Genomic DNA, 23,941 nt, shown 5'->3' on the forward strand with positions numbered 1-23,941 from the left:
CTGAATCCTTTAATTACAGAGATTAAAAATATTCTGATACTGTCAACATTACAGCACAGTACATTGAGCATTCAATGTGCATTCAAATCAACGTTTAAAGACAGGTCAAGACAAAAAATGAGTAGATATGGAAAACAATCATGAAATAGTTTATTTATTACAGGGCATACAAGGTAGAAAATGTCTGTCATGGAAGAACACACATTATTTTATATGAAAAAACATTTTTCAATAATACATTAATTATTAATTTTTGCAATAAGGCCCTCAAGCTCAGGTCTTGTTTTGAACCGGGCTTGATGATAATCTTCAGTGTGCTGGAAAAAAAAAAACACACACACACACACACACACACACACAACAAAACAAAACAAATGAAGCCCATAACAGTTGATAGGAGTGTCATAAATGCAGCCAGACAGATAAATAAATAATAAGAGCAGTGTCAATGTCATTGATTATGAAGTGTAATTTTCTTACCTGCTTTACACAGAGTTGCACTCCCTCAGGCTGGTTCTTCAGAAGAACTTCCGCAAGTATGGGAAAAAGTGTTGCCTTCATTTCACTGATCTAAATGCACATCACCAATAAATCAGTTATAGACTACAGGAAACCTATAATAATTACATGCAATAATAAAATTATGTAATTTATTCATACAACCAAACACAAGCTCAAAGCTCCTGCATTCACTCTACCTGTACAACACGCTCATGGGTTTTCAGGACTCCATCTACATACATTTTTGTGCCTTGCTCCTGCATCACCATGACCTCTGTGCTTTTAGTAGGCAGGGCATAGCTTTAAAACACAAATAAGAAAGGACTCTTTTCATCGTTACCTTACAATATTTCATAGAATGTTAAATGATGTGTGGTAATTAAAAACAATATGCTTTTGAGAATATAGTCTTAGTTTGTGTGCATAGGGATTTTAAAACATAACAGTATAATATAATATATTATAAAATATCTCTCTCTATCCCACCATTCATTGACTTTGATGTCCAAGTGACTGCAGAGATTGTGGATGTACTGGGAATAATGTTCCACTAGAGTCATGTCATAACCTGAAACACACACATTAAGCACACCAAACTCTGTGGCTGTCGCTGCTTTGATCTGCTTTGCCTGGATTCTGTCCTTCTTCTTCTTTGGCTGAATGAAAATAATTTAGCATATGCTATTAAATGGCAGTGAAAACATTGTATACTGATGATGTAAAAAACTAGTTTTTACCAATGCTTTTGGAAGAAGATGTCTGTATCTTCCAATACCATGTGTAGGCATTGATCTATACTGTCTGTTAGTCAGCAAAACACCTGTTTAAAAAACAAACAGACACTTGATTACCATCAGCTATGAATTATACTTGAACACACATACACTATATTGCCAAAAGTCAGGGCCGGCCCTAGCATTTTGGGGACCCTAAGCAGATTTCAAAAAGAGACCCTACCATTTAGATAAATGTATCAACATTTAGTGAATAAATGCTTTAAAGGGGTCATAAAGGGGTTAAAGGGGCTTTTTTTAAAAATGTATACTGTTGTCTGAGGTCATGTTTGCGTGGTTTTTACAATAAAAAAAACATCATAATGAATAAGTAATAGGCTATTTTCTGCCCTGGTTTTGAGGCTCTCTCAAGAAACGCTCAGTTTTTATACACACACACGCACACACCCACTGCACGCACGCCCTTCAAATATCAAGTCAAGAGACTGAACATTGCACATCAAGAAAGGAATGTTATTTCACTATTTAAGATAGCCCGTCGGCAGAACGGGCTTATGTTTTGGTAGCCCGTCTGAAAAACACAGCCCCGGTTGTGCTTTGCGAACACTGGCCCATACATGTCCGAGTCTGATCCCGAATCGCAATGAACCAACAACACCACAAATAAAGGTTTGTTCTGTTAGACACGTACACAGAATCCATCGATCTGTAAGAATGCAATACAATCACATATAAAAAACATTTTTCACTCACATTAGTGTGATGCTTCAATCATTCATGTAATCTCATCCTGTCTGCAAATCCAGTCTCGTTTACAAATGAATCCGTGGTTAAATGAAGGAACAGACGTGGAATTTCTTCCCCACGCGAGCTGGATATTCATTAAAAATAAAGTTCATCCATGCATTCATATTATTGGAATCCGAATTAAGTTATGTGGTATGTTTACTGCTTAAAAATTTGATGCGGTTTAGCTCTATGTAGGCCTATGTCATGTTAGTGGCACGAGTCGGTGGGCGGGGCTACAGAATCAGGCGTTATTCTTCTTCTGTTGAGGTGGTGTTTCACCACACAATGATGTCAAGGTGTGGCATATTCTGAAATCGATCGTTTGCTGGGCCTGGTGTCTATAAAAGCTTTTCTTTGACTAACAAGGAAGTTTTCAGCTCTGAAACTTACAGGATATTCTTATATTACCAATTTACCATGACCTTTTATATATCAAAAGCTAAAGGGAAAGTTGATTTCTCAATTCATGACCTCTTTAATAAAGCAAAAACACCTGCCAATGGGTTATTAAAATTACAATAGAGAATAGTATAGTAATAATAATTATAATAATAGAGAATACTGTTCTGAGCTGGCATGTTTTAGTCCAGATTAAAATGCAAATAACTTTATAAGTGTAAAAACACTGAAAATGTAAGTAGGCCTATTTAAATATTTGCAGTTGTTTGATAAACACTAAAGCAAATACAAAAATCTGAATGGCTATTTAAAAATGTAAATAGGCCTACTGGTTGCCTTTTTCTCTCTCGGTTACGACCAGAAACAGAAAGTTGCGCTCGCACAGAGCTGCTTTGTGTACAGGGGTAACCATGGTCACCGCCGTATTCCGCTGTTCCATAAGCCCAACCTCCTGCCAGAGAGTGAACATGCATTTTTATTCGGCCCGTCTGCTGCTTGCACAGATGATTAATGCGAAAACCAGATCGAATTTACACGCAGTATTGTAGAATTGCACTGATAGATGGAAAAGAAGCTAATGTGCATTCTAAAAATCTAAACAATTTGGATATTAAGGTATCTAGAATGATAAACATATTTTGAAGTGCCCAAGATAACAATGTCATGCACGACACTGATACCGTGGCACATCATCTTCAAAGCGTTTATGAATGCCTAATTAAACCAATAAAACATGATGCAGCAATAGCCATTTTAACAAAATCTTCGTTAAAATGTAACTCTCATCTTGTTCACTTATTCCCCTGGGACTGGCGGTTGCCTTACTGCATTGTGCCAAGTGTAAAGTTTGGTGGAGGGGGAATTATGATGTGGGGTTGTTTTTTCAGGGGTTGGGCTTGGCCCCTTCATTTCAGAGAAAGGACCTCCTAATGCTTCAGCATACCAAGACCTTTTGGACAATTCCATGCTCCCAACTTTGTGGGAACAGTTTGGGTATGGTCCCTAAACCTTTGGCAATATAGTGTACATATGAATGAAAATTAAACAGAGAACAAATGTATTGCTCTTACCCAAAGGCATCTGTGTAGTTAACACTTGACTTCTGTGACATTACAGAAAAAAACAATGATCAGTTTTAATAATACACAGACAAACAGACAGACAGACAGACAGACAGACAGATAGACAGATAGATAGATAGATAGATAGATAGATAGATAGATAGATAGATAGATAGATAGATAGATAGATAGATAGATAGATAGATAGATAGATAGATAGATAGATAGATAGATAGATAGATAGATAGATAGATAGATAGATAGATAGATAGATAGGTGACACTTACTGGACCGATGATGCTGCACACAACAGCGCCCGTGTGTTCTGAAGAAGAAAAACCTGATGCAAAAGAATGACACAAACTAATGTCACAAACCAAAAAATTATAATTATTTTGGGATAATCTAAATCATTAATGTTAATGACCTTGGCACGTCAACAACATACTAATAATACAGTGACAAACCGACAATTAAGACGTCATACTCTAAATACTACACCTTATTCAGTAAATAGTTCATTGTTTCACGTTGATATATGAATCCAATAGTAACGTTTAAAAAATAAGCGGCCAAACCCCGTAAATATCACCCCGATAAGCGCATGTACTGAGCGCGATCTTCTTCACGGATTCCAGCAGGGTGAATTCACGCTCGTTCGGCACATTACTGCCACCAGCTGGAGCAAAGGCGTCACACTAGTTTGGAAATTGATGCAGGTTTTGTCATGTCAAATGGAGTTAAAATCAGTATGATTCACTTCCTTTAGCATTCAGAAGTTATCATTAGGCTTAGAAAAACATTATGAAATATTCATTTAAAAATAAAAAATATATTAATTTGAAAGAGAGCATTTACAAAACGGTTCTAATATCAAATGGTTCTACACTATCTATGTGAAATAGTCATAAATAACCACTGGCACTGAAAGCAAGCATTAGTGTAATATATACCCATTTAAATATCATTGTATAATGTATTAAAATGGCCAGCAACCGAATCATTTAATCCTGAAAAAGTCTCCCTACTCCCCTGTTCACAGTTCAAGGGTTAACGGAATGCAATGATGCAGCGAGCAAATGACGCTAGGAACGTGACGTGGCGCTTGCAGAGATCAATCTAACATGCTTGGAGTCCCGCCTTATTTCCACATATATACATTCCGCTCGCTTGCTCAATAACTATAAAGTTTTCCACTTGAAAAAAAAAAAAAATCTATTTGAATAATGATGCGAATGAGACCTGCTAAATGTATATTTCATTATGATAAGACGTCGCAGGAAATGCAATGCTCAAAAGAGCTACATTTTAGATTAAATTATATTTATACTGAGATGATATTTGAACACTTGACCTAATTAAGTATCTACTACTATGTGTCATTAGTTTGACACAACGACCCAAGTCATATTCTTTCTAACTCTATAGGCTGAGCTCAGCTGTCAATCACGTCTCTGTGAGCATCATGGTAGGTTGCGGCGCAGAACGGGGCCTGAATAGTCGGCTGAGAGTCTCAAACTGAACCGAATTACCGCTTTATTTTCTTGTTTAGAGCATTTTGATAGTTATAGCAACACGTTAACGCCCACATTAGACCCAGCGGAACCGGCAGCATGTCTGCAGCAGGAGATTTCGGCAACCCGCTCCGCAAATTCAAGCTGGTTTTTCTGGGAGAACAGAGCGGTGAGTGCCGAACCGAACCGAGCACACTGGTCCTGTCTGTGTTTATGAGTTTGTGTGCTAAATATCTAAGTTGAAATGTCTAAATACCTGCGTGTGTGCTGTAATATGTCTACACATTTAGAAATACCTTGTTATATGCTCACAAATCAAGTAAAACATGTCAAAGACCAACAAGTATGATAGTTATGACAACTTAAAATGTATTCACATCAGCCAAAACAGGTTTTTCTTTTAATCTTTTAATATCAACAGGTTTGTGAGGGTTTGGTTTAGGAGGTAAAGTCTTCTAGTCAAATATCATCACTGCCAAAAAAAACCTACAACATTCATGAGATGCCATCACTAATATAGTGAAATCAGATTTCGTCTGTCTGGTCTTGAACTGCATTTCATATTCATTTCACAGTATATTTTTGTCTGTCTCCCGTGTAAACATGATATTCTCATGCTTGACTGTTTTGCTGACATGCTGGAATTTTCTGGATATTCTAGCTATTGTACACTCATAGCCTATTTCAAAGCTTAGGCGAACTTGCATGTGTTCATAAAAATATAAACACCAGCATATCCTATTCGATAACATTAAAGGGTTAGTTCACCCAAAAAGGAAAATTCTGTCATTAATTACTCACCCTCATGTCAACCCAAACCCGTAAGACCTTCGTTCATCTTCAAAACACAAATAAATATATTTTTGATGAAATCCGAGAGCTCTCTGACCCCTCCATAGACAGCAACTTAATTACCACTTTCAAGGTCCAGAAAAGTAGTAAAGACATCATTAAAATAGTGACTCCAGTGGTTCAACCTTAATTTTATGAAGCAACGAGAATTGTTTTTTTTTTTGCACAAAAAAGTAAAGATAACGACTTATTCAACAACCTCTTCTCGTCTCCTACGCAGTTGACGTATTGTAAACAGTGCAATGCTAAGCTGGCATTCTGACATAGTGTGTCGAAAGCGCTGCACTATATTTACTACGTGAACAGCGTAGGAGACGAGAAGAGATTCTTGAATAAAGTTGTTATTTTTGTTGTTTTTTTGCACACAAAATGTATTCTAGTGGCTTCATAAATTTGGGTTGAACCACTGGAGTCACATGGACTATTTTATCGATGTCTTTACTACCTTTCTGCACCTTGAAAGTGGAAATTAAATAGCTGTCTATGGAGGAATATCTTTATCTTTATGTTAAATATCTTTATTTGTGTTCCAAAGATGAATGAAGGTCTTACGGGTTTGGAACGACATGAGGTTGAGTGAATAATGACAGAATTTTCAATTTTGGGTGAACTAACCATTTAAAGTCTTTGTATTAAGATCCATTCCCCTTTCCGAGATATCTGGCCCTGACATAGCTGGCCTGTCAATTCTGGTTCCAGAATTGCTTTGCATGTTCGGTATAAATGAGCAATCAATATAAAGTATAAACAAAGATCATGTAGCATTTTGTAAACTTTAGTAAGACTACACATGTGTAAGATCGTTTTCTAGATTTCAAAAAATTTGAATAGGAAAATAAACATGGCAAATATTCAAACTATTTGCATATATTTACATAGACATGGATGTCTGTCTGTGCATGTGTTCATTTCATTCACCGTTTTTAGATTAATCTATTTCAATTGCCCTTCATGTTTCATCTGATCTGAATCAGGAATGAATGTGCACAGGTTTATGCATTCATGCACTTTAATGAAGTTTTTAAACTAAAGAAGTTATGCTTTTTAAATGACCTTGTGAAATCTAATGTTAGCATGTAAGTGTCAACTGATAGTGGGACACACATGATATAGACATTTAATTGTGTAATTGGTTGGATCTTTTCCTTCTGCATTCAAGATGTATTCGCAATGAATGCAAAAAATGTCAGCTATTCTTCAAAGATATATGTAATGATTTGAGAGTAACCTGTACATTTTTCATTCGGTTTTGCAGTCGGAAAGACGTCATTGATTACCAGATTTATGTATGACAGTTTCGATAATACCTACCAGGTAAGTGAATATTTTTCCTGACTCATTGTGTAAGTTTAAACAGTGTTCTGATTTGTTTAGTTCCTATTTTGGATGTTTCTGATCAGTTGCATGTATTAGTGTCCTTTTCCTTAAAGTTTTGTTTTGTTGCTTTTCATTTTCAGGCGACAATAGGAATCGATTTCTTGTCGAAAACAATGTATCTTGAGGACAGAACAGTAAGTCAATATTTTTTGATTTACCAATAAATGCATGTCCCTTTCAATGATGTGAAGGAATGAAATGCATGAAAATATAAATACTGTATTTTACCAGTGTTTAAATGACATGTCTGGGATGGGATTTGTTTGGATTATTTTTTATAGCTTGCATTGGTCAATACTCTTTATGGCTTTACAATGTGTCTTTTTAAAAACATTGCAAGTGAGTTTATTGCAGTTAATATGATTTTAATGCGTTATTTTGTATATTGTTAGATTGTTCATTTACTTACTTTATGGAAATGTATTTTTTTAATGTCAACTACAACTTTTATTTGCTTTGTTGAACGTTGATTCGAACGTTTAGTGAGATGATGTGTCTGTAAAAACCCAATATAAACTGCACCATTAGAAAGTCCTGTGCCTCTCTCACCTGATGTGTCCAATTGCTTCAGCCCCTTTTTCTCTCTTTCTCTCTTTCTCTCTTGCTCTCTTTAGCCCTATTCGGACGGTAATTGTTTCTAATGGGGTCGTAAGGTATTTTCATCATTTACAGGGGCTAGTCAGTGATTTCATTGCCATCCGAATCCAGAATGTCAGTGTTTTTCGCCCACCAGCCGCGTAAAAATCCCCCGCCGAATGACCTACTGTTTTTTGACCAACACCAAGGTTTTGTGATAATTTAATTGCCGCCCGAAATCCACATCTCTGAGGCTGAATCCGAAATAGCCCCCTAAACCCTCATTCACTATTCCCTATGTTAGTCCACTAATACAGTTCACTTGAAGGAGTGAATGAAAACAAGTGAGCGAATTTGGACTGCCGCTGTGTGTACAATGTGGGATAGAATGAGTGCACTTAATAATGTCCACTGTGGCTTCGGACACCACTACAAATGGCTGTCCCCTCAAATAATGCCCTATTTGAGGGTATAGGGGGCGATTTTCAAGAATATATCACTTAAAATTCCACTGTTTACATCCTTTTTGACCACTGCAGAGCACCGTACGGTTGCGCTACGCTGTAATTTGGATGCATTTTAAAGATCTAGACTTTTATTACTGAAATGCTGGCAAGTGTTTACAAGGGCAATATATTTCATCACCGCTCAAAAAATTAAAAGAAGAAAAGCACGTAAACATTTGAAATTGGCCGTTATTATGGCAGCAATTATATTTGTTAAAATAACCAAGCAGCATTATGTTTACCTCATGTATATAAGAGGCTGTAGTGACTTATTTCCGCTCATTTCCATGTGGAATAAAATGACATCCTTTATTTGGAGATAAAATACAAGACAGAAAACCATTTTAACTATAATGTGCATCTATATATCTTCCTATTTTTAAACCATTTAAATAGTCTAATTAATAATTAGGATATTATTTTCCTATTATTAAATTAAATATGCATTTATTCTTATTATACCAAGCATATGACATTTTATTTACAGCATGCAATCATGTTATTGACCACGTGAGCAGCACGTTTCCAGGTGCGCAGGATCACAACTCTCTACCGTGAATAAATCACCATCCGAATGCACAAGTTTTATCACAGAGGTGACTACCACGTGAGAAACAATTACCGTCTGAATAGGGCTTATCTCTCCTGTCTAGTTATTTGTTCACATTTGAATGTTTCTTCCTCTAACGAATTGTTTTTCTTGATTGGATTTGAGTGGGAATGTTTCACTCTGAAGATCTGCAGTCCTGAAAACATAACCCATACCATAACCCTAGGGCCATTTATTTCCATTTAATAATTAATTTACATCAAATTTTTTCTGTAAAAAATCCCCCCCCCCCCCCCCCCTTCAATTAATTTTTCTGGACTCTGATTTATTGGTTAAATGAAATGTAATCAAAAAACATGTCTAATTAATTAAAATCATGAAGCTTATACCTTACCAGTAATAATTAAAAGTTAAACAAAAATACATTTTAGTGCCCTATGAAAAACTTTTACATTTTCTGTTTTAATTTATGGTTTCTTTTTGAATTGTTTAATAAAATTGTATTAATCAATGAGTATTTCTATATTAATTGAATTGACAAATGTTTAACAACTTAATTTATTATTACTTTTTATATATAATAATAGGGCCCTATGAATTTTGTTTTAAATCTGTGTTGTGTTTTTGTGGATTTTTTAATTAATCCAAATTTACTATCAAAAATGTTTGTAATCAAATTAAGGCATCATTTATTTAATATTTTAAAAATGTTTAATTGTGTGTGTATATATATATATATATATATATATATATATATATATATATATATATATATATATATATATATATATATATATATATATATATATATATATATATATATATATATTTATATATTTATATTTATCTTTTGCGGTTTAATGTTGACTGACATTAGTCAACAACAATTGCAATGCATTTGATTAAAGTGATAGTTCACCCAAAATGTTGTCATTACTTACCCTCAAGTTGTTGTCATTACTTACCTTAATTCCTTATTCCTTCAGTGAGCGACATTTATTCAGTAAATTACATTTTTATAATTTAATTCAGTGATTCTTTACGTGTTTTTCGCATTGTGGAAATCATAGGGTCCTATAAACCTACTAACATGAGTCCATCTGAAGACCCTTATCTGCTCCCTAACCCCGAATCCTGAGCTTGAGAAATCTTTTCGATCCACTTTGCTTTTTCTTATTTCTTACATTACATTCCACCCCCCCCTCCCCCTTGAACATTTCATTTCTCCTCTCTTTTTTTCCTTTATTCCCCTCTTTTTCTTTTGTTTGTTCTCCATTCACACAGATCAGGCTGCAGCTTTGGGACACAGCAGGACAGGAGCGTTTCCGTAGCCTCATTCCCAGTTACATCAGAGACTCTGCTGCTGCTGTTGTAGTTTACGACATCACAAGTAGGTATCTGAGACCCGCTCTGCGTCCAGTTCCCCTCCTCTTACCTCTTCCTCTTCCCCTTTCTCCCCCACTCTCTCTCTCTCTCTCTCTCTCTCTCTCTCTCTCTCTCTCTCTCTCTCTGCTGGAACTCTGGTGCTAAAATATTTGGTCAGGTGCGGCTGCAGCTGTGGGACACAGCAGGACAGGAGCGCTTCCGCAGTCTGATTCCCAGCTACATCCGGGACTCTACTGTTGCCGTGGTAGTCTTTGACATCACAAGTGAGTGTGGATCCTCGGCGGGAGAACTTAAGGAAGAGGAAAGATGTCTGTCATCTCAACGCAGTCTCTTTTTTTTTTTTTTTTGGTTTCACATCCTTTGAGTTTTCTGTGAATTTTCATTCTTTTTGTCTTTCTTATTTGTAACTGTTTTTTTTTTTGCTTTGCAATTGCATTTCGGTGCTTAACTTGGTCGACACCTTTGTTTTGGGCTACATGCATATCTTTGCATTTAAAGGATAACAGGCCATTATTTTATTAGCTGCTAAGTGTAGTGCAGATCTATGTTGTTAAAAACAGCTAAATAATACCGTTTTCATAGGGAGAGAAAATATATATATTTTTATAAAAAGAATGCAGAAAAATATAGATGTCTAGTAGATTTTTTGCAGTTGTGGCTAAAAGTTAATTTTACACCATCATGACTCCACAATAATTTCCTACGAACAAAATTCACATAATGAACAATACAAGAATGATACATTTTTGTTTTCGAAAGTACATTTTTATATTCGCTAGAAATATATTTTTCATTAAACGTTAAATGTTATGTTTACTTAATTTTTCTTGTTCATATAACAATTAAAAATATTTTATAAAAAGAAAATATGCATTCATTCACCATTTTACAGACTGATAACATGTAGATGAAAGTGATTTAGATGAAGATGATTTGTCTATTTGTTTCTTTTTCTGCAGACCGAGTTCCTGTGACACATTCATGAGTCGCTTCCAGCTTTAGAACTTCCTTCTGTCTTTCCTCTTATTTTTTCCTTGTGTTTTTTTCTACCTGCAAGTTTTGTTTCCCTGTCTGTTATCCTGGGATTCCCCCATAGACCCCTTAAGGCTCATCTTAAGTATTAACCCAGTGTCTCTGAAATCCCTTCGACAGATGTCAACTCGTTCCAGCAGACCACCAAATGGATCGATGATGTCCGAACAGAAAGAGGAAGTGATGTCATAATCATGCTGGTGGGAAACAAAACAGATCTTGCAGATAAACGGTTTGTTTAAATGGTTGCAACCTTTTAGGAACATTATAATGTAGTTTGTTACACAATTGCTGTTCTTTTGAACTTTGCAGTTGTCCCAGAATCCTGAAAATAATTTTGTTTGCACAAATATATTAAGCAGCATAATAATAAATATTTAATAAACCAGCATATTAGAATGCTTTCTGAAGGATCATGCACCATTAAAGACAGTAATGATGCTGAAAGTTCAGCTCTGCCATCACAGGAATAAATTATATTTTAAAATGCACTATATTGCCGATGTTTTGGCATGCCTGCTTTTACATGCACTTGAACTTTAATGACATCCCATTCTTAATCTGTAGGGTTCAATATGGAATTGGCCCAACCTTTGCAGCTATAACAGCTTTAACTCTTTTGGGAAGGCTTTCCACAAGATTTAGGAGTGTTTTTATGGGAATTTTTGACCATTTGCATTTGTGAGGTCAGGCACTGATGTTGGATGAGAAGGCCTGGCTTGCAGTCTCCGCTCTAATTCATCCCAAAGGTGATCTATTGGGTTGAGGTCAGGACTCTGTGCAGGCCAATCAAGTTGCTCCACATCAAACTTGCTCATCCATGTCTTTATGGACCTTGCTTTGTGCGTAGTCATGTTGGAACGGGAAGGGGCCATCCCCAAACTGTTCCCACAAAGTTGGGAGGATGAAATTGCCCAAAATGTCTTGGAATGCTAAAGCATTAAGCCTTATTTATACTTGATGCGTCCGCACGAGCGCGAGGGTGTGCACGGCAAAAATGACGTCAACGCAGAGTGGGCGGTCGTGCGCGCTGGGTATATGTGTGCATATATATATACATATGTATACATGTGTGCATATATTTTGTTCTCATGTCACAAGTAATATCAAGGTTTACTGAGTTTTACACAATTCTTTTGTAGTGTGGTTTTCGGTGAAGTGTACTAAACTAAATATCATCACCTGTGTACATTAGCCCACTTCTTCTCGACGCTTTTTCCTAATAGTTTATAGAACAATTACTTCGAGTCGACCTCTGTCGTTTCAAAGAATAGTACAACGGCGAGCACGTCGAGTATAAACGCCTTGTCCGTTTGGGGAGGAGTGCGCGCAGTCAGCGCCGTAGCCATGCAAAAGTATAAACAAGGCTTTAAGAGTTCCTTTCACTGGAACTAAGGGGCCAAGCCCAACCCCTGAAATAACAACCCCACACCATAATCCCTCCTCCACCAAACTTTACACTTGGCACAATGCAGTCAGGCAAGTACCGTTCTCCTGGCAACTGCCAAACCCAGACTCGTCCATCGGATTGCCAGACTAGAAGGACACGCTAAGTTTGGAGGTCTGGTTGGTGACTTATGCACACTGTGCGCTGACCCCGCTCTGTGATTTTACGTGGCCTACCACTTTGCTGTTGTTCCCAATTGCTTCTACTTTGTTACAATACCACAAACAGTTTACCGTGGAATATTTAGTAGTGAGGAAATTTCACAAATGGACTTATTGCACAGGTGGCAACCTATCACGGTACCACGCTTGAATTTCACTGAGCTCCTGAGACCGATCTATTCTTTCACAAGTGTTTGTAGAAGCAGTCTGCATGCCTAGGTGCTTGATTTTATACACCTGTGGCCATGGACGTGATTGGAACACCTGAATTCAATGATTTGGAGGGGTTTCCCAATACTTTTGGCAATATAGTGTATATTAAAATAGAAAAGTTATTTTAAATTGTAATATTTCACAATATTACTGTTTTTACTGTACTTTTGATCAAATGAGTGCAGCCTTGGTGTGATTAAGAGACTTCTTTCAAAAACAAACATAAAACAAATCTTTCAGACCACAAACATTTGGTTTAGGTAATGTATGCGCACAAAAATGCAATATTTCATAAAATTCACTAAATTAACAGAAATTATTTATCCATTGACACAGCACTGGTATCTTTTTGAAATGGTACAAACTAAAACATAATACTTAATCTGCTCTAAATGGCTAAATATTGGTCGATTATTCAGTCTAGCTGTTTTATCTAATATTAAAGAAATCTATGGGCAAATGGTAATGATTACATGTGTTTTTGGGCTCTTTTCAGGCAAGTCTCTATCGAGGAAGGAGAAAGGAAAGCCAAAGAACTGAATGTAATGTTTATTGAAACTAGTGCTAAAGCCGGATACAACGTCAAACAGGTGAGTGTGACTGAGATTTGACTTGATTCAAGAGTAGAAAGGCGTGCTTTAATGATTGAGAATCAAACTCTGAATCACAAACTTTATTATAAACATGATTATTCAAAAAGAGCATTACTGAGTATTTCTCTCATAGCACTGTCTTTAGAAGAAACCAGAGGATTAAATATTCAACTTTTTTTAATGCAAACCATCTCAAACACACCCACACACTGCTTGTTTTTCCTGATCCCGGTGTGAGAGTTTAATAATGGGTGTTTGTGCTTGTCTATTAAAGCTTTTCCGGCGTGTAGCAGCAGCTCTTCCTGGTATGGAGAGCACACAAGACAAGAGCAGAGAGGACAGTATCCTACACAAATATATGCATGCATATTTTCATATGTGATCTGGCTTTTCGCACTTTCACTTGCTTGTTTTAGTACTCGATTGTCCATCTGAATAAGTGTGGTTGTGCAAAATTATCATGTTTTCCCTTAATTCCTTATTCCTTCAGTGATCGACATAAAATTAGAAAAGCCGCCAGAGCAGCCGGTCAGCGAAGGCGGCTGTTCATGCTGAGGCTTCAGTCGACATTTCTGTGCCGTGTCTCTTATTGTCGTTCTTTCAGACGCTCTTAGTTGCACTCGCAGCATCTCTCTGGATACTCTGCAGAAGCTCCGCCCACCCGGAGGGAGTAGAACACTACCCATCATCACCCTCTTTACCATGGTTACCACTGACCCACTCAAATGACTTTAAATTCGAAAGCACAATGTGGATGTGTATGATGTTGCTTTTCTATTAATTGTTTCCGTTAATAGTACACCTTTTGTGGGTTTTTTTTTTTTCACTCAAAATGCTTTATAAAGTGTTGGGTTTTTTTTGTCCATGTTTCGTTTTATGTGAAATAATACTTATATTACTTTAATAATGACATGAATAGGAGCAAAACGAGATGAAATAACTATTAGGAGAAGAATATCCAGATTTGAATATGCGATGACTCTTTAAACGTCGTTCCATAATAATGGTGCAGAGATAGATGAAAGGTTTACATAAGAGTGTTTTTGGAAATATCCAACTCTAGATTTCATCATATGTGGCTACCCTATGTTGAATCTGTGAAGCTGTTGATGTCTCTTCTTCAGAAGGAAGAAAGGAAAGTGTAAAAACAAATGTTTTTGGAGGAACAAGTGCTGCTTTTTGCTCGGTTGCCCCTCAAGCGTTGTGCTTTTTTTTGCTTGGACGTCTTTTTATTTGATTTCCTTCCATCTTATTTTGAGCATTAGAAAGCCAATAGCTTAGTCGAAGAGAGATACAGTTATTGTAAAGAAATATGTATATTAAGGGAAGTGTCATATCCGGTATAACAGATAATATGCAGCCGTTGCCTTCAATGGTTTGTTTTATTGGGCTTCCACTGGTTTGCTTTTTTATTAGTATTGTAAAGTTTGATTTCATTTTAATAATGACACACTAGATGTGGTTTGTTTTCGTTTTGATTTGTTGAATCAACCATGAACCCTAATATTTATTTGTAATGTCTTTGTTTTGTTTTTAAACACTGTTTGGTTTTTCATAATTCATAGAGACGTTTAGATATTCTTCCCCAAAGCAGCTGCCACATTTGTTTTTAAATGTACAGTGATGTTTTGTCCCCAGACTGATCTAAACGTTTCTAGTGCATTTTGTGTAATTTTTTTGGGTTGTTTTCTTTAAACTGTCTCATACATTTCAAATGGATTTTAACCAGTTTTCGTCTGGCAGTTCTGCTTGACGCAAATACTCATTATTTGCACTGATAAAATTGATCAGCATCTTGAGACATCCCTAATAAAATCTTTATTTAGCAACAATATTTTGTTGTTGTTGTTTTGATTGATGGATAATGTATAACTCCGTTTGTAAGTTGGTAAATGTAGAGAGCAGAAAATTTAAAATACAGTATAGTCAAATCTGTGCAGGAATTGCGCTTTGATTGCAAACACAGAAAAAGAAATTCCAGATGTTTTGTGCTTCTGTATGTGATAGCAGCTTTTTATTTATAAGTGTGTTGCACAACAATATCAAGTTCATAACTTTCTACATTTGCAAGGTAGTACATTAGATTAGTGCATAAACAGCCCCCCCCCCCCCCCATAGTTATGCAGCCTTCGTCATTGAGGTATCTGTGATTAATGTCGTCTCGTACCCAGTTTTTTAACATGCTTCTTATTGTGTTCATAGAGTGAACCTTGAGCTGACCGTTTACAGTTTAACGGAACTGAACTCAAATTGACCCTTCAATTTGTGCAAAGCATCATGGGGAGCAGGGAAACGGTGGATAGAAAATACAAGATTTTATATTTGGAGAGCAATCAACGGTTTGACGATCACTCCCAAACCTCATGCTATAGGACATCACAAATTCAGGGTTCCAGTGATTTATAGTTAGAAAAAATCTGAAGCTATTTATAAATAGGCCTACGAAAAGGAACTTGTGTATCTTGACAAAATCATGGACACAACTGAACAAGTTTGCAAAGCTCTACATTATACACAAAGCACAATCATAGCAGCAAGAAAATACAATCATTTTGTTATGTGCAGAATTATTCTATGTTTGAAATATCTGTTAATATTTCACCAATCAGAGAAAACAGTCCTTTTCTGTTCAATTTGAGCAGATAAAATAGGCCTGTTTTCTTTAATGTAATATGTAGTTGCAAAGTTACTTATAGTCAACAGAATATATTGCAATATTATAGGTCACTCGCTCATGCCTTTCTCGCCATAGCAATCTGAAAATAGAGAAAAGTTGCTCCAAATATTTGGACATTGAACATATGTATATGTTGGGTAAGTTCAAATGCATGGTGTAAAAGCTAAGCTAGCTGGCTAACCGGGTAAGCTAGGCGAGCCTAACAAAACAAAAAAAAACGTAAGAATGAGAAATGCTTGATTTCACAACCTATAGCTTCCATTATATACTAGTATATGATTTTTTTATTTATTTAAAAGCGTAACGCATTTCAAACGACATAAATCATAATGTGATTTTGCTGGAATTGCTGGCTCAAAAAATAGTAACCATTAAAAGTTCTTTGAGCCAATGGGATCACTTGGGGGGGCTGATGGAGACCCTATCCCAGGTTGAGACTCAATCACTCATGACACCGGTTACTTTGACACGTGTATGGTGTGGGAATGAATGGCATAGGTTAGTTGTCACGATGAGCGAGAAAGGTTGACATGGAGCATGCTACATTTCAAACCTCACCCGTTTAAAAACAACAACAACAACAACAAAAAAGAACAGAACAGTGCAAAGTTTGCTGGCAAAAAGAGAACGCAAAAGAGCTTGTAATAAAACAAGAATCAACATTGGCTTTTCGGAGATGGCGAGAACTAATTTGAAATGTTGGAAAAGTGATGTAGAGATGCTGTTTTTAAATAAAGTGCAATACGGAGCTCTATAGCAGAGTTCATTGTAAAGCATTATCTATCGTGAAGGGTAATTTAAATATGGTTGTTGTAGCACTGCTGGAATTTATTTTCAAGGATGTACATTGTCTATTAATGTGTATAGCTGCAATAACGTCTTTAGCTAGTCAGCTTGAGATCTTTTCCATCTAAACTGGTTATATAGCCTAGTAGTGAATGTTTTATTATGAGCAGTAGGATAATCATATTCATCACAATGTTCTTCTGCAAAATGCATGCATTTTGGCTAGAGGGCCAAAAGTTACATAGTGTACCTTTTAAAGCAAACTCCTAGAATCCCCTTTTTTACATATACTTGATTAATACCAACTGAGTTTAAAACAGCTGCAGCTACTCTCATATTTACATATTTATATGCAGGAACAGGTGCGTTTGCTATTGCTGAGCTTTATGGGCGGCTCTTCCAGTATATTCTTCCATTCTTTCATCTTCCAGTGATCATCCTGCTATCCGACTGGTCCTCAACAGAACCAGAAGGGCATCCATAGAAGTGAACGCATTGCTGCACCCGCTGCCATTCCAGCCAGGAGACCCAAAGCAATCTGCTCTCCGAAATTGTCATCAGAGTTTCTGTGCACCCAGACATGCTGAGTTCCTACAAGGAAGCACATCAGGTTTAGGGGTCCATTGTATAAAGTGTTTATTGGAACTTGTCATTTAAAACGGGCAATAAATAAATGTTTACATTTTTAATAAAATGGTAACACTTTACAATAAGGTACCACTTGTTAACATCATTTAACTACATTAGTTGAAATAAAGGGTAACACTTTATTTTACAGTGTCCTTGTTACATATATGTTACATGTACTTACCATAGTAATAACAGTAAATTCTCATTAGAGTGTTAATAGAGTATTAGTTGACTTGTAGGGTTAGAATAAGTTTGTACTCGCAAAGATACTTAGAATATCTTCTGGAGAGCCTTCAGAATAAAGTGATATCAGATATTAAGCAGATAGTCTACTAATACTCTAGTGATAGTCAGTTGTCATGTAGTTGCAAAGTTACTCAGCCTATAGACAACAGAATGTTCATGAATGTTGTTTTTTTTGTTTTCTGGTTACCAGGAGCACATACAGTCTTTGTATGAACTTAAGAGGGAGAAAAAGTGATGTTTTTATTACCAAATAGCCAAATTCCCTGTTTTCCACCACTCGAGGGCGTGGCATACTTTCCGACTATAATAAACCCCACCCTCAAGACTGATTGACACTTGATTGTGTTAGAAATGCAAGTGCAAAGGGGATTGCGATTCCATTTGAATTTTGTGAGGGTTGTGGCAGGACGCGGAGGAGGTGATATAGCAAATGGGTGATTTTTTATTGCTATTCCACAATGGCAGGGTCATAACGCGTATAAGACATTTGAAAAGTAATTGCAAATGGACTTTCTGACGTTCCATTTGAAATTTGGCAGATGTTACATACACGAAAAAAAAATCCAAACGCAAATGCAAATCACGCATTTGTGTTTCCATTAGGTCACTACATAGCTACAGTATGTTTGCACAAATTAAAAAAGCAATTGCAAATACAATTTGGTCTGGAATATCATTCCATATTAAAGCACAATTTACGAAGTTGATTATGGAAGGCGGCCAGGTGGAAGCTATTTTACTTTATAAAGTTTTAAATATGGATATTTTTCTGGATATTTAAAAAAAACACATCGCCTCGCTTCAGAAGGCCTTTATTAACCCCCCGGAGCCGTGTGGAGTACGTTTATTGGAGTATATTTATTAATATAACTCCCATTGTGTTCATCAGAAAAAAGAAAGTGAGGGTGAGTAAATGGGATATTTTTCATTTTAAAGTGAAAAAATAAAAATTTGCTGATGCATTCAAATTGTCAACTGATAATATAAATTTCAGTCTCTTCAGATTAGGGTTCTTAATTACTGCTTATTAGTTTAAGTATTGGGTAGGATTAAGGGATTTAGAATATGGTTATTAATAGCATTAATATGTGTTTTATATGTATTAATAAATATCCTAGTAATATATGCATGATAATAAGCAACTAGTTAATAGTGAGAATTGGACCCTAAATCTAAAGTTTTACCCAAATTTCAATTAAAATATTGTAATTAAATAATTAAATATTTTAAGGTCTTAGACCTTTGGAGACAAATGTCCATTTCTGGACAAATGTCCAAAATTGACCTTTTCTGTCCTTTGAATTTTCCATGATTGTTCAGCACTTTGAGCTATAAATTAGTTGTTAAGTGCTTTATTAATGAAGGAAATGAATGAATGAACAATACACTTATATATGGTTATAGTAATACTACTGATAATACCAATTATAAATGTGATAAATGGCAATAACCCTATCTCTGTGCTTTTTGCCGAATAAGGGACATGTTTGCATAATTACCTCCACAACCTGTACCTGGCATGATGTAAACTGCGTTATGACTGTCAATCGGAACGGTCTGGTAAGTATCGTCATAGGGATTGTATGTGAAAACCTGTGAGAGTGAAAAGAAATGTGAATTGAATAAAATATTAAAGCAAAAATAGAAAACCATCCTGCATGCCAAGAATAACACTCACTGGATTTCTTTTCGCCTCCATGATTGTGAGTTTCCAGGCCCTGAAAATTGACCGAAATGAAATAAATTAGAGGGCAAAGTGGGTGGAGCTTTGTTTGTTGTAGGAGGGGTTAAGTTAAAATGTCAAAGGTCAAGACCTACAGTGCCTCATCTTCACTGTTGGCACACAGGATCAGCATAGCACCATCCCTCAGATAAACAACCAGCAGATTCTCTCTGGGGTGACTCTCAGGAGGACTTGCACCTGCACACATAGACAGAAAGACACTGCTACAACAGCATTCAAGTTTTCATAACATGCACTTTCTACATGATAAGTTCCTTCATACCTGCACACTCCAGTCCAGACTTCACATTCACACAGGTGTTCTTTAGATTTACTTTGGTCTCATAGTCTCTTCTGGATTCAGATGTGTAAAAGACAAAGCTCCCATCTATCCACAGGTCACACCAGTTCAGCTTCCAGCGTTTGAGGATTGAAGCTGTGAACGTTTTTTAACAAAATAAAAAAATTAAGAAAATTCAATATTATGGAGTATCTGTCTCCATTTCGATAGTCTTTTGTAGCACAGACAAACTACTCTCCACAGCTTCATCTTTAATCTTTAAGGTTCTTCATTGGCATTGATGATTACATGAAGAATATTTAGCATCCAAACCTTTCTGCATTCACAAAAGGTTCTTTATAGTGGAAAAAGGTTCTTTAATTTTTTTTACAGAAAAAAAAGGATCCTTTTATTTATAAATGTTTTTTTTATTTTTTATTTGTTGAATCAGAAATGGTTCTTCTGTTGCTATGCTGCAAAATAAAATACAACTTTTTTTAAAAAAAACTACTTTTTAAGAGTGTATAGGACTGCGAATCAACTCCAATAATAATAGATTTTTTTGATTCCTAGCCATTGGGAATCGAGAGTCAACTCCAAGTTTCATTATAGTTTATGAGCTTAAAGGGATAGTTCACCCAAAAATGAAAATTATCCCACGATTTACTCACCCTCAAGCCATCTTAGGTGTAAATGACATTCTTTTTTAAGACAAGGAGTTATATTAAAAATGTCCTGCTAATCCAAGCATTATAATGGCAGTGAATGGCAGCCCAAACTTTGAAGCCCAAAAAAGTGCATCCATCCATTATAAAAGTAATCCATACTGGCTCTCGCAGTTCAAAATGCTTACGCTACGTCCGATGTCATATATCGCATCAGTAAGGCTTTTTTAGATATTTTACTTTTATAATGTGATAAATATGGATATTTTTCTTACAAGAACCCATCAATTTGCTTCAGAAGGCCTTTATTAACCCCTCGGAGCTGTATGGGTTACTTTTAAGAATGTAAATTATGGGGTAATTTAAATTTTTGGGTAAACTATCGCTTCAATTAACTAATCTGAATGAAATCAAAAGATTCAATTCACTGGAATGAACTAAAATGGCCGCTACTAGCGGCCATTTGATTCCGTTTAGAATCGTTCATTGGTTTTTTATTTGAACGTTTCTGTAGGTTACAGTAAGTGGCAACCAGTGAGTGTGTTTACGCGTTGACAACATTGAATCATTTAATCAACCGATTCGTTCAAAATCATTGTTCAAAAAGTTGTTCACATTCAAAACTGATGGTAGGCTACTAATACAGATTTAAAAGCCTGCAGCTAAATGATCATGAGAACCTGATTGTTTACAGCGTCTCTTGTGTAGGCTATTTGATACAATAAATGAACATAGCAATAAACATGCATAACAACATATGATATATCACAAAGTCTTCCACTGAAGTTAGCATTAGCAACTTAAACTTCTCAAAGATTTTACTAGACTATGTGCTAACAAAGAATACCTATATTTATTTTTAATAGAACATATAAAGGTCACTTAGTCATTTATATTACTAGTCATATTGTACGTTTTATTTTAAGAATCAAGAGAATTTGCTTGGAATCTTGAAGGGGTACAATATTTAATTCTGAAGTTGTTATTTAAATGTAACCCCATCAGCAGTTATCAATTCTGTTTTAATTATTGTATCATTTGGAGTTTCTCTAGAATACAGATCAAACCTAGAGTCTATAACTAACAGCTACTGTAGCCTACTGTTCTGTAACACTGTCCATAAGAGGATTATTACTGCAAACAGTGTCAGGCTCTGAGTTTCATAACAGACCTTCTAGTTGTTTTATTTAATTACATATGCATGCATATAATATACAGTATATAAAATATAATATGTATAAACACATATATATAAACCAGCTTTTATGTTAGATGCAATTAATCGCAAATTAATCAATTTGACAGCACTATGTCAAATCGATTAATTGCGATTAATTGCATCTAAAATAAACGTTTGTGTTTATGTAATATGTGTGTTTATACATTATTATATTATATGTATGGATTATGCATACACACACACACATACACACACACACACACACACACACACACACACACACACACACACACACACACACACACACACACACACACACACACACACACACACACACACACACACACACACACATTTATATAAAGAAACTTTTATGTTCGATGTGATTAATCACGATTAATCGATTTGACAGCACTAATATATATATATATATATATAAATATTGAAGAAAAGTTGTCGAAAGTTATATTTGTGCTGTTTAGTATTATACACATCCTGCTATCTAGGTTTTTCCAAATTAGATATTTTAACTTTAATTCATATTCATTTAAATGACTGGAAACTATTTGGTCAAAAGGAACTGCACTTTGTTTTCCATTTTTTGAAGACAAAATATTCATACTCGGGTTGTTTCTTCCACAATTTTTTGGGGCTAAAAACTCTTTTCTTAGAGGTGCATTGAGCAGATTAGGAATCTTTATATATCTTTATATCTCTCTTTATATAACTCTTTATATAACAATATTGGTAACAGTTTATAATAAGGTTTCATTAGTTAACAACCTTAGTTAACATGAACTAGCAATAACAATACTTTATTAATGTATTATAACATTATAATTAATTAATTAATGTTAATTTCAACATTTACTAATACATTATAAAAATAAAAAGTTGTATTTGTTAACATTAATGCACTAACATGAACAAACAATAAATAGCTGGATTTGTATTAACTAATTACAATGATTAACCAATACAATAACAAATGTATTGCTAATTGTTAGTTTATGTTAGTTAATACGTTACCAAATGTTAACAAATGAGACCTTATTGTAAAGTGTTACCAAAATATTTAAATGAATAATTCCACTTACACTGTCTCCAGAGCCAGCCAGATTTGAGCAGAGCCATTGATCAGTCAACTGCCACAAGAGCAATAGCTGTATTCTTACTGTTGTGGTGCTTGTTTGACGTGACGGCAGAGTTTGTGCTTTTGTTTGTGAGTGATGACAGTGACTGTAAGACATCTCAGCAGTCGAAGGGGATTGTACTGCTGGAATAGTTTGATGACTCTTCCTCTAATCCCTTAAACAGGCCAAAGTGAAGCTTCGGATTACAGATTACAGATTACAGTGAGTTAGTACTGGTTGTCTGTGGAATATTCTCTCCATTTCCTGTGTTACTCAATCTCTTCTTCATGTTTTTGAGTAGGCTATTATATTAAGTCTATTCTATTAGTGTAGTACTGATCACATAAAATGTTAAACCTGTTCACATTTAATGCTGGCTATGCATTCTCACTTTTGGATGAACAGACTGACCGTAAACCTAAAATGAACCTTAATGTATTTTCAGATTTGATTTAATTTTGTTTTAATGTTGTCGCTACAGGATGTTTGGATTTTTAAACCATCTAAATAATAGATGTAATACTTAGTCATCATTGTTGTCATTTTTATAAATCTGAAATTACCCTTAATCTCTAGTACTAAACACTTCTAGCCATGTTAATTTTACAGGCTTTAACAGTCAGACTCCTTAATTAAACGTGCTAACATTTTTACACACTGCTTGAAAAGATCAAATTGTGTACGGTTATTTAAAATGTAGCTTATTTAAATCATGATAAATAATATTTACTTAGTTATTTTAATAATAACAACTATAGCCTAATAGTAATTATATTATTGTTGTTTTTATTATTATTATTATTTAGCAACATAAAAAAGCACTATAATTTTTATTTCAGGATATTGATCTTGAGTTTGTCATACGCCAACCACTAGATGGCCTCATCTCAACAACATTTGACGCAGGGCCTCTCACACCCCTGTGATTAT

General features: G+C 35.4%; 3 protein-coding genes across 5 annotated transcripts; 1 reads left to right on the plus strand and 2 right to left on the minus strand.

Annotated features, from left to right (window-relative positions):
- Positions 1-133: 133 nt before the first annotated feature.
- mrpl48 (mitochondrial ribosomal protein L48) lies at positions 134-4,125 on the minus strand. The gene is made up of 8 exons (XM_079804642.1): positions 3,986-4,125; positions 3,772-3,824; positions 3,494-3,525; positions 1,239-1,321; positions 988-1,157; positions 699-801; positions 481-570; positions 134-317 (listed from the first exon to the last, which is right to left on the minus strand). Exons 1-8 carry the CDS (start codon positions 4,004-4,006, stop codon positions 240-242), a joined length of 630 nt encoding a protein of 209 aa, XP_079660768.1. The 5' UTR covers positions 4,007-4,125; the 3' UTR covers positions 134-239.
- Positions 4,126-4,928: 803 nt separating this feature from the next.
- Positions 4,929-15,523, plus strand: rab6a (RAB6A, member RAS oncogene family). 2 transcript variants are annotated; one of them, XM_079805402.1, is made up of 8 exons: positions 4,929-5,167; positions 7,106-7,164; positions 7,308-7,361; positions 10,144-10,249; positions 11,398-11,509; positions 13,595-13,688; positions 13,966-14,032; positions 14,182-15,523. In XM_079805402.1, exons 1-8 carry the CDS (start codon positions 5,098-5,100, stop codon positions 14,244-14,246), a joined length of 627 nt encoding a protein of 208 aa, XP_079661528.1. In that variant the 5' UTR covers positions 4,929-5,097; the 3' UTR covers positions 14,247-15,523. The 2 variants fall into 2 exon arrangements, with proteins under 2 accessions (XP_079661528.1, XP_079661527.1); XM_079805401.1 differs by lacking the exon at positions 10,144-10,249 and adding an exon at positions 10,403-10,508.
- On the minus strand, positions 15,489-23,153 carry plekhb1 (pleckstrin homology domain containing B1). 2 transcript variants are annotated; one of them, XM_079805406.1, is made up of 6 exons: positions 22,976-23,138; positions 20,037-20,189; positions 19,849-19,951; positions 19,709-19,748; positions 19,545-19,623; positions 15,489-17,745 (listed from the first exon to the last, which is right to left on the minus strand). In XM_079805406.1, the coding sequence occupies exons 1-6, from the start codon at positions 23,010-23,012 to the stop codon at positions 17,612-17,614; spliced, it is 546 nt and encodes a 181-aa protein (XP_079661532.1). In that variant the 5' UTR covers positions 23,013-23,138; the 3' UTR covers positions 15,489-17,611. The 2 variants fall into 2 exon arrangements, with proteins under 2 accessions (XP_079661532.1, XP_079661531.1); XM_079805405.1 differs by having other exon boundaries at positions 15,496-17,745; positions 19,530-19,623; positions 22,976-23,153.
- Between the last annotated feature and the right edge of the window lie 788 nt (positions 23,154-23,941).

The sequence above is a fragment of the Gobio gobio genome (assembly GCF_949357685.1).
Source record: "Gobio gobio genome assembly, chromosome: 22".
Lineage (NCBI taxonomy): Eukaryota > Metazoa > Chordata > Actinopteri > Cypriniformes > Gobionidae > Gobio > Gobio gobio.